General features: G+C 34.5%; 1 protein-coding gene and 1 long non-coding RNA gene across 2 annotated transcripts in view; both read right to left on the bottom strand.

Annotated features, from left to right (window-relative positions):
- The window catches only part of LOC107875183, a 4,853-nt gene extending 3,463 nt beyond the window's left edge, over positions 1–1,390 (bottom strand). The window contains exons 1-2 of the long non-coding RNA XR_007056322.1: positions 1,337–1,390; positions 1,038–1,113 (exon numbers count right to left, since the gene is read on the bottom strand). This is a non-coding gene — a long non-coding RNA (uncharacterized LOC107875183). The remainder of the gene's footprint in view (positions 1–1,037; positions 1,114–1,336) is intronic.
- A 2,031-nt stretch (positions 1,391–3,421) lies between these two features.
- LOC107873711 (elongation factor Tu, mitochondrial) lies at positions 3,422–10,876 on the bottom strand. Its single transcript, XM_016720647.2, has 12 exons — positions 10,514–10,876; positions 9,092–9,167; positions 8,897–8,989; positions 8,748–8,822; positions 7,389–7,493; positions 7,207–7,297; positions 6,895–7,100; positions 6,569–6,652; positions 6,052–6,114; positions 5,896–5,958; positions 5,126–5,366; positions 3,422–3,754 (listed from the first exon to the last, which is right to left on the bottom strand). The coding sequence occupies exons 1-12, from the start codon at positions 10,735–10,737 to the stop codon at positions 3,684–3,686; spliced, it is 1,392 nt and encodes a 463-aa protein (XP_016576133.2). The 5' UTR covers positions 10,738–10,876; the 3' UTR covers positions 3,422–3,683.
- Positions 10,877–11,599: the final 723 nt, after the last annotated feature.

Here is an 11,599-nt window from a genome sequence, read left to right as displayed (position 1 = left end):
AAAAAAAAAAAAAAAAAAAAAAAAGCGAATTCAGAATCGAGAGTCAGTCAAATACAAAATATCAGAAATACTTCGTGTTAAATTAATTAATCTACTTTGACTTGGCACGGAGTTTAAGAAAATAAAAAAAAAACTTTCGAACCTTGTAGTCTTAAACATGTCATGTGAGACGTTGGAATTAAAGATCGTACTTTTTTAAGAGGACTAAACAAGAATATAGTTCAAATAAATTGAAACGAACGGGCATTATTTAACTAAATTTTGTGACAAAAATTGATTGACCTATTTGGACTTGGCGCGAAGTTTAAGAAAATAAAAAAGACTTTTGAATCTTGTCGCTTTAATGATATGTCAAATAAACCAAAATGTACTTTAATTTTGCAGGAAAAGGGGGTTATTCTTTTTTTAAAGAGACTAAAAAAAGGAAAGTAGGTCAAATAAATTGAAACGTAAGGAGTAATAGTAAGGGGTCATTTGGTAGGAAGGATGCGGATATCTAATCTCGAGATTAATTTAGAAAAGGAGCTTATCCCATGTTTGATTGGAACAAAATGCATGGGATAACCCATCCCGGGATAAGTTATCCCGAGATTGTAATGTTTTTCTTATCCCTCTTTGAGGGTGGGATAACTAATCCCGAGATAATTTGTTTTCCAACCAAACGAATAAAGATTTTAAATAAATTTTTTTAACTCTATAGTCAATGCAGCACACTTATACTCTTTTCTTTTTTACAATAAGTTAGGGCAGTTCGGTGCACTAAATTTTTACTATGCGTGGAGTTTACTATACACAGTCGCAACCTTAGTTTACTATACACAGTCGCAACATTACCCTGCATTTATACAAGAGACTGTTTCTACGACTTAACAAGTGACCTCCAAGATCATATGCCAGCAACTTTACATATATAACTTAAATAGGTAATATAAATCTCTATAATAAGTATTAATCAAGAACTTATTTTATAAAATTAATAAATTAACCCAATATAACATACTAATTTATATTTAAAAAAAATTACATTAATTAATTACCTCTTATAGAGTGCAACACTTCCATTATCTTCTTCTGGCATGACTCACACTGGATATTCACTTTCAAATTGCAACTCTACAAAGCAACAATTGAACAAAAATGTGAAAAAATTAAAAAAAAATTATAAAATGGAGTTTCAAAAAGGTAATTTCAAATAGTTGAGGGGTTACAATTAACTACGAATATAGCCGTTGGGAGACGGTGAAAATAGTCGAGGCTCGAGGTGCACGAAAGTTGATCTGAATATCACGATTATATATAAAAAAGAAATTATAGAATAAAATAATTCCTCACTTACCACATTTGCAAAGTTGCGGTCCATTGATATTAATTGCTTCTGTATAAACAACTGATAAATATTAAAAAAAAAAAAAATAGTCAGAGAAAAAAAAAAATATATATATATATATATATATAAATTAATTAATTATATACACACAATATTAATATTCGAGATTATGTAATATGGTTTTACAAAAGCTAAAGTATAGTTTACGGGTTCGAAATTCAATATAATTTCTGTTCAATCTATGTACGTCTTACGAAGTTCGTCGAATATAATATATAAAGATTATTAATTTAAAACTCAGCAACTTAAAAAGAACAAGACTTCCAAATTTTTAAAGTTGAAATTCTGACTTTGTCTCTGCACGGAAATCGAGGAGATATTTGTATAGAAAGAGAGAAAACTTACTTCACTATAAAATGAAAATCCAATGTAAAATAGTTTACTGGTTCAAAATTCAATAGTATTAAATATAATATACAAAAATTATTATTTAGAATCCAACAACAAAATTTCGAACCTGTAAACTTCAAATCGTGACTTTGCTTTATGAAATTACCAAGAGAAGATATTATGATTAAGAGGAGTAATAGGGTTTTTAATAATAAGATTAATATGCAAACGCATGTATATATAATAATCTTTTTGAAGATTTTATTTATTACTAAAATGGTAAATAAAGATTTAATCCTTTTGGAGATTATTTCAGAATGGAAATTAATAAATGTGGAGGGTAAAAGAAGAAATCAAATATCATATCAATATATTAATAATATATAGTATAGTATTTTATAAATTTTTTCACTTTAATAATAGCATGCCATGGGGGAACAAAAAAACATGCAATATCCTATACGTTATTATGATTTTATGTCATTTATTTTTTTCATAATCATAACGCTTGAGTCAGTTTTTACACGCCTCGATTAATTTTATGAGATACTTGTCACCTTTCATCAATAATAGATATCGGATAACGGTATTTACCAAGGCTAGAACAGATGAGAATAAATCACCTAAAGTTTTTATATTACTAGATTATTTCAAAAGATAATTATAGGTAATTGTTTATAATAAGTAGAATTTATAGTCTGAATAATTGGAAAAAAGAAGAAGGAAGAATTAGCCTGAAAAATAAGGCAAATATAGATAATTGTTTAAAATGTAATATTATTAATGTTGATAATTCGACATACAAGACAATTGGATAATACAATCAATTAAACTCAACCAACAAGGGGTGGAGTAATAAATATTGTTTCATTCATAAGAGTAATAAATTTGATTTCAAATCAACTCGATCCGACCTTTGATTTTTTACTCCAAATTCGATAATCTCTTTGTTTTTCTCTTAAACGTAAATCTCAATTAAATTGCAGTAATTGATCGTTGCTATTAGCTGGTGTTGCAGTGATTGGTCGCTACTATTAACTGGTTCGAGACAATGGAGATTAGATCGGAGGTGGACGGAGCTTAAGAGTGCAACTATGGTTCGCAAGTGGGGTGTTTCCGGTTCGACAGAGACGTAACTATGTAGTGTTGACCGATAACGGATAGCGTTTATTCGATGGAATTTCGCTGAAAATTGAAATGTGAGTGGTTCAATTAATTTGGTGTTGTTTTTGGGTCTTATGAGTTGATGTTTTTTTTCTTTACTTGATATTGATAACAGTGTGTGTTACTACATTGTGTCTGTATATCGTTATAGGGGTGGGAAACACATCTGTTAGATAAGCGTCTCTTGAATATTTAATTGAGATCGAGTCGGGTAGTGGGTTTGGGTTAATCATTTAAAATAAAAATATTCAAATGGGAAAGAGACAAATATACCCCCAAACTATAATGATATGTATATATACCTTCCGTCATACTTTGAGTACACATATGCCCCTACCGTCGGTGTGAAGAGCATATACGTATCATTTCATTAACGTAGGAGCATATGTATACTCAAAGTATGGCGGAGCATATATACGTACCATTTATCATAGTTTGAAGAAATATTTGTCTCTTTTTTCATTTTTTAAACATATTTCAAAATCTGTATTATTATTTCAAGTGAAGTTGAAATCATAAAATTTACAATTAAACTCCAGATGAATGCAAAAGGGCATATATATTATTATTAATACCAAAAAATCTGATTTATGGGCACAAAAATTGGTATTAATCTGATAACCTAAGAGATATATTCAATTGACAAGACTTGGATCTGCATCAAATGAAAACCTATGTTGCTCGAACTCTTCAAAAATGCCATCGAGTACGTGCCGGATCCTTCAAAAGTAGTGCATTTTTGAAGGGTCTGACACGAGTGCGACAACATGAACCTAAAAAAAACCTAAATAATGAACCACCCTCAGCTTATTACTTTCGAAACAACTCCAGCGCCGACTGTTCTTCCACCTTCTCTCAAAGCAAATCGTTGCCCTGCAAATTCGTGCGTAAAAACGTGTTCAAACAATCAGATCCGTTCTACAATACAAGATAAAGAGTAAAAAGAAACACATAAATCCAGTATCGGTGCACTAAAGCACAATTGTGCGCGACCGCGCGGGTCTGGGGAAGGGCTGGACGACCACAAGGGTCTACTTTGCTCGGCCTTATCCGACATTTCTGCAAGAGGTTATTTCCACGGCTTGAACCGTGAACTCTTGGTCACATGACATCAACTTTACAATTTACTCCAATTCCAAGGCTCCCCTCTTCCAAACCGAGTATCATGTCTAAAGTACAAATTTACTTGACTGGAATCTAAGTTGCTCGGACTCTCCAAAAATGTTGTCGCATCCGTGTCGGATACCTCAAAATAACACTATTTTTGAAGGATCCGACACGCACCCGTGACATTTTTGAAGAGTCCGAGCAACATAGGACTCGATACACAGCCTAATGAAGCACATATTTGTACTACTTTCCAAGAGTGTGTCAAAGAAACAATAGGTGATTTCTTTCCATCTGTCCAATCCTTAGGGGAAAATGTTACCCGGTACATGCGCTAGCAGTAAGTAACAAGTAATCCCTATAATTAGTCGAGCTGCGCATAAGTTGGCTGAGAGACCACAGTTACAAATAAAAAATATTTGGCTTAAGTATCCCAAAGAAAATCTCTTTCTTCACCTAATCATCACAATTGCATAAAAGAAACTGTATGACTGATCAAAGTTGTTAGATAACAGAATTCATCGGCCCCGTTATCTTGATTAGTATAAGGCCAGAGAGACGGTACCATGTTAATATAGATGTCATAGCAGCATTACGGGGCACAAGGTCTGTGACGACCGCAAATCCAGTTAATTCAAGAATAAGATTGACTATCACATCAATAGAGAGAGCGTAAGAATCAGTGACACCATTAATCTAAGTTGCTCGGACTTTCAAAAAAATTGCCGTACCCATGTCGGATCCTTCAAAAATACACTATTTTTGGAGGATTCGACACGCACCCGTCGGCATGTTTAAGGGTCCGACCAACATAGTGGCACCAGCCACGCAAAGCGAGGTGATTTGTAAAATCTATCTTCTGCCGCTAGAGCGGATTGTAATTCTCTAATGATAATGAACATTTTGAATATATCATTGTCCATCTTCAAGGGGGTAAAAATAAGCTATGTTACGTGGACTTTCATTTTTGATGCCGCACCTATGTCGGATTCTCCAAAAATACACTACTTTTGGAGAATCTGACACGCACCCGCTGACATTTTTGAAGAGTCCGAGCAACATCGAAAACAAGAACCAGAAAGTTCTACAAGAATATTTGCTTTCCTAGAAAACCAAAAGCCTGAATAATTTACTCACCTGCATCAAGGGGAACTGGAGACATCAGTTCAAAAGTAGCAGTAACATTATCTCCAGGCATAACCATCTTGACGTTTTCCGGCAACTCCACTTTGCCGGTGATGTCAGCAGTCCTCATGTAAAACTGAGGCATATAATTTGAGAAGAAGGCAGTGTGCCGACCACCTTCATCCTTCGTAAGTACATATATCTCTGCTTCAAATCTCTTGCATGTTTTCACACTTCCAGGCTTTGCAATCACCTACAAAATAAAAGGCCTATTAACATTTGCATAATATGTACGCAAAAGAAGTCGCTTATTTTCTTAAGACTTCAGACTCCGACTTCATCATGAATTACAGTACATGCTTCAAACCTAAGTTGCTCGGACTCTTCAAAAATGTCTACGGGTGCGTGTCGGATCCTCCAAAAATAGTGTATTTTTGAAGGATCCGACACGGGTGCAGCAACATTTTTGGCGAGTCCGAGCAACTTAGCTTGAAACAATCACCAGATGATTAAATATAAGTTTGATTATCCATATTTTGTGTCATTAAGGTGGAAAATCGAATACACAATTCTCTTTTAGCCTGATGATAGATGGGTGCACCTAACATTGCAAAAAGGAACCCGATTCCTAACTGCTTTTAATAATTATCAGATAATAGGGATACAACATGTATTCCACAACAGTAGATTGGGAAATAAAGATGAAGACAGGTAAAGAGTTCTACGAAGGAAGCCACAGCAGTTTGCCACAAACTGGCCACACAACAGAATTTCAAACGCACCATTCCTCGCATAATGTCGTCTCGTTTCAAGCCACGAAGAAGAAGGCCAACATTATCACCAGCCTAATTAAGAGTATAAAAAAGCAGGAAAGAACGATCAGTTAGTTCAGTAAGAAACTCTTAGGTAAGTGATAAAGATCAGGTTAAATTTTTTACTTGTCCATGATCCAAGCTCTTCTTGAACATTTCAACGCCAGTAACTGTAGATTTTAAAGTGCCCTGTAAAAAAAAAATGATATTAGGAGCATGTATTACAAAGAGCAGAATTACATATTTTATTATGTACCAGATACTTAACAAAGGAATCGGAGCTGTTAAAACATCGAAGCCAGCTAAGGTTATCGTTCGGATCATCTTAATCGTACGAAAAGCAGATAACCTCAGCCAAAGCTTATGAATAGAGCCAGCCGTGAAACCTGACAATACCCATCTAACCCATTTGCTTTTACTTGAAAGTTGTGTAAAATTCTATTCAGTAGCCCACATAACGACAATAAGATAAAGCAAAAGTTATTTGGTTATTAATCAGGCAATGATCTGATTGCCCTCGACAAGTTCAACCAAAACAGGGAGAACAAGCAGATCCAATCCAAATAAACTTCGAAATTAGTCAAATTATGAAATAACAATTGCCTCTCAAATGAAGAATAAAAACAAAAGGATTACATGCTACCTGCATCAGCCCCAAAATCTCCACATCTTCTCCAACTTTTATGGTTCCTTGTTCAACACGCCCAGTAGCAACAGTTCCACGTCCCTACGAAACATGAAGAGAAAATAAACAACAAAAAACCTAATAATGAATACCAATGTCGAGCACCGAAGAAGCATTAATTTGCTTTTACGATTCCAGCAGACTTTTTTTCCTTAGTTTTGCAGCAAGGATTTGTTTAAGCTTTAAAAACACAAAAATTAGAAACTTGCAAGTGAAGTTAAATTTTTAAAGATGGTCCTGAAAAATAACTCTTGAAACCATAAAGCTAAAGAACATCTAAATACCTGAATTGAGAATACATCTTCTATTGGCATTAAGAATGGTTTATCAAGCTGACGCACTGGATCAGGGATATATTCATCTACAGCCTCCATCAACTTCAGAATAGCTTTTTTTCCAATTTCTTCATTTGTACTCTGTAATGCAGACAGAGCTGAACCACGAACGATAGGGATGTCATCCCCAGGAAATTTGTAGAAACTAAGCAGCTCTGCAGCACAGGAAAGCTCTTGTAAGGAAATTTGGCAAAAATTTTACGACAGTTACGAGAATTCAAAATGCAATAAAATTCATAAGTGCCCAAAAAAGTTGGTTACCTCGAAGTTCCATCTCCACAAGTTCCAGGAGCTCTGGATCATCAACAGAGTCAACCTTGTTTAGAAAGCACACAAGTGATGGTACACCTACCTGTGAAATGTAGGCACAGAGTAAGATTGGAATCACAACATAAAGCTTTTACTTAGTTTACTAGACTGTCCACATGCTGATGCATATCCACCTGGCGTGCAAGCAGAATATGCTCCTTTGTTTGTGGCATGGGTCCATCAGGAGCAGATACGACTAGAATACCACCATCCATTTGGGCAGCTCCAGTAATCATATTCTGTGGAAAAGAAATTACGAGAAGGTGGATTAAAACGGGAGTTCGTATTAGGAAAAAAGAATTATTACCTAGTACTGGAACTCAAGTTTTTGACATGGACAAGCATCCTATAATACCGGACAAATTAATCTAAAGAGGGAGTTGAAACAGATGATTACTAGCTGACATGCTTTAACTCAAAGTAATACCTAGAAACAAATGGATAATTGCTTCTGAAATCTATAGACTAAGAATAACTTGCCACACTTAAACGCTAGTTATAATTGTTTCTACAAAGTAAGATTCAGATATGTTCTTAAAAGTTGATCGCATCAAACCAAAACTTTTCAAACAAATACGAAACTATATTGAAAAGCATACCAATATCAAAATTAGTTAATACTTTTTATTTTCTGATGCTAAATAATGTAAAACTAACTCTATTGTGCAAGAACATTTAAAAATGGTTTACCCTGTGCTCTACAGTTAGTCCTTGGGAGGGAAGTAGGCAACAACCAAAAGTTCTTCTAAAAATAGTTTTTAGAGAAAGATCTAAAGACCATACATTCTACAATAGTTTTCTACAGAAAATAGAAAAAATGGCCGCTTTCAATGTGTTAACGGGTTGGAATCTATGATTGTTATCTTTCTGCTCAAACCTTAAAACTTAAATCTTGGGGAACCAATTAAAGTTTCCCGTTCATGATATTGGTACAGAAGAATGGATCTTGGGCCTAAATCAACCCCAAAAGCTAGCTCGTGAGGGTAGGATTGCCCAAGTCCATATAAAGAGACCAAGTATCCATCTTTTTTTCCGATGTGGGACTCTTAACACTCCCCCGCATGTCCAGAAGAGCGTGGACAATATAATATGGAGGTTCAATACCGGTGAACAACGAATTTGGATGGGCCTGGCTCTGTGGATTTTGGGTTTGACTCAACCCCAAAAGCTAGCTCATGAGGGGAGAATTGCTCAAGTCCATATAAGGAGACCAAGTATCCATCCTTTTACTGATGTGAGACTCTTAACATTATAGGCCATCATAATCCGCTAAAAAAATGGACATGATACAGAATTAACTGCATACACATTGATTTTTTTCAAGCTTAGATAAGCTTGATGTTAAGTATTTCCTAGGTTTCCATTATAAGTGTTCCCCACATAATAGGATATTTCTTTAATAAGTAACAAAAGGCCCAATGTGATAGGCACTTGAAATCAAAAAGTGTGATGAATGAGAAAACACATCAAAGTAGGTAGTTTATGCATCTTACTTTAACATAATCAGCGTGCCCTGGGCAATCAACATGAGCATAGTGTCTTTTAACTGTCTCGTACTCCACATGGGCCTATAATACATCAGTGTCAAAAGAAAAAAAAATATTGAAAAAAGGTGTCAACACAAATAGTGTAACATCCCTACTGTAGCGATGGTAATTCCTCTCTTTTTCTCTTCAGGGGCTTTATCAATTTCATCAAAAGCAATAGCCTTTGCCTTTCCTTCTTCTGCTAGGACCTAGACAAATGACAGGCTCTTCTCGTGTCACAGATTGATTACACAACTGAATGAGGTCACAAGTGGATGGAAGCAAAACAACAAATACCTAACCAACCTTACCTTTGTAATAGCAGCTGTTAGAGTAGTCTTTCCATGATCAACATGACCAATAGTTCCCACGTTAACATGAGGTTTTCTGCAGGAATGCAAATGATGTTTTATTAGATGAGAAAAAAAACGGCTGTTGAAATTTTCAATCTCAGCTTAGCATAGTTGACTGAAAACAGATGAGAACAGAAATATGGGTCTACATAGAGAGGAATAGATATCACGGATTCATATAGCTGATCCCCAGCTACTTAAGGATTGAATTTGATACGTAACTTTAAATTGTAACAGAGTGGAATAGATATCAAAAATGTCTATCGGTGGGCGTCGGATCCTCCAAAAATATTGTATTTTTGAATGATCCGACACGGGTAGGGCAACATTTTTGGAGAGTCCGAGCAACTTAGCTCTAAACACACCTCAATTATCACACATTCACTTTTCCTACATGTAATATCACCATCGTTAACGTATGAAAAGTGAACAACTGATACTTAAAGGTCTGTCTCGATATATAATTAGTGATAATTCAAATAGAAAACTCTCACACATGATAGTTCAGGCACGAAACTCAATAAAACGAAATACTCTACATGTGTTATTAGCAGCTATTTTCGTAAATGTGTATAATCACACTAAGACATAAAAATTGAATCATAAATATCACTATCGTTCAGCTAGGAAAAGTGAGCAAATGATAATTGAGCTGTGTCTCAATATATAATTGGTGATAATTCAAATAGACACCTAATAGTTCATGCACGAAACTCAAAAAAAAATACTATTCATAAATGCGTATAATTACAGTGATATATAAGAATCGAATCTTAAATATCACCATCGTTCAGGTAGGAACAGTGAGCAAATGAAAATTGAGCTGTGTCTCGATATATAATTAGCGATAATTCAAATAGAAAAATTGCACACATGATAGTTCAGGCATTGAAACTCAAAAAAATAAAATACTATTCATAAATGCATATAATTACACTGATACACAAAAATTGAATCTTAAATATCACCATCGTTCAGGTAGGAAAAGTGAGCAAATGATAATTGAGTTGTGTCTCGACATATAATTAGTGATAATTCAAATAGGAAACTCGCACACATGATAGTTCAAGCACGAAACTCAAAAAAAAAATAAAAATACTTTTCATAAATGCGCATAATTACAGTGATACATAAGAATTGAATCTTATGTTCGAGTGAAGGTAGCCATGGATCGCCATAACGAGTGACTAAAAAGTGCATTTGAGCGAAACGCATCATTGACATTTACGATTTCGTAGAGCAAAAGGTGAGCAAATGATAATTGAGCAAAAAGTAATAGCTCAGGTAGAAACTCGCACACCTACTAATTCAGATATTATGAAACTCAAAAAATTTATACAAAATATTGAAAAAATAAGTAATTAAAAAGGTGAGTCTTACGTCCGAGTGAAGGTAGCCATGGATCGCCATAACGAGTGATTAAAAATTGCATTTGATCGAAACGCATCATTTGCATTTAAGGCTTCGGAGTGCGAAATGTGACCGGATACTGATCCTCTACAGCATGAAGAAGAAGAAGAAGAAGAAGAAGAAGAAGAGTATAATTGAGGTGAAAATGTAAGTAATCGCTTCGAATTTGAGCTTCGAAAAGCAAATGAAGCCATTGAAGAAAGAGGGAAAATGGAGAAATGGAGAAGTGGAAAATGGAGTTTTCAAAAGGGTTTTGGGGTTTAGTAATGGAGGAACGACGTCGTTTGAATGAAATGAATATTATGGGCCGGGTCAGGCTGCATTTGGGATTTTTGTTAAATGGTCTTTTCAAGTATTTTTTTTAATTAAATAGAGAAAATATTCTATTACCATCTTGAACCGAAAAGATTGAGACACATCCGAACTTTAGAAGTATCTTATTACCCCTGAACTAATTAAAACTATATTTTTGACAACCTCAGTGCCTACGTGACACATACATGTACAACACACTGAAGGATCCACGTAGGTACTCGTGCATGCCACGTAGGCACTGAGGTTGTCAAAAGTGTGATTTTAATTAGTCCATGGGGGTAATAGGACCCTTCTAAAGTTCGGGTGTGTCTCAACCTTTTCGCGTATAGTTCAAGATGGTAATAGAGCATTTTCCCAATTATATATATTACAAGTTTACTTTTTAGTAAAATGACGCATTTTTGAGACAGATCTATTATATATTCGATCGATATATAGACAGATAGATTATCAATCCGACAGATCGATTATCAATTCGACCTATATATGAACATATCGATTATCAATCCGATATATGACAAAATAAAAATAGGTCATTTTACTAATTGAAAATTTGAAGAGGCTTGATAGCCAAGATTTTAATGAAGTTCAAAATATTCAAATCACTTTTCAATACTTTAATAGCATAATGTAAACATAATATATGCTTTACTGTAAGTACATATATATATATTTTATCACCAGAAGTTTCAAGTGGTTTATGGATCGTCACTTTTGTGTATGTCATGCAGTACCTCTTTT

Source organism: Capsicum annuum, chromosome 6 (assembly GCF_002878395.1).
Source record: "Capsicum annuum cultivar UCD-10X-F1 chromosome 6, UCD10Xv1.1, whole genome shotgun sequence".
NCBI classification, from domain to species: Eukaryota; Viridiplantae; Streptophyta; class Magnoliopsida; order Solanales; family Solanaceae; genus Capsicum; species Capsicum annuum.
The sequence above is the reverse complement of the archived record's forward strand: the minus strand, read 5'-3'. Positions and strand labels throughout refer to the sequence as shown.

Coding starts and splice junctions, on each gene's coding strand:
- LOC107873711 (XM_016720647.2), bottom strand. CDS start 10,737: ATGGCTTCATTTGCTTTTCGAAGCTCAAATTCGAAGCGATTACTTACA. Junction 7,298..7,388: donor ATATTCTGCTTGCACGCCAG/GTGGATATGCAT, acceptor TACATTTCACAG/GTAGGTGTACCATCACTTGT. Junction 5,959..6,051: donor AGAGCTTGGATCATGGACAA/GTAAAAAATTTA, acceptor ACTCTTAATTAG/GCTGGTGATAATGTTGGCCT.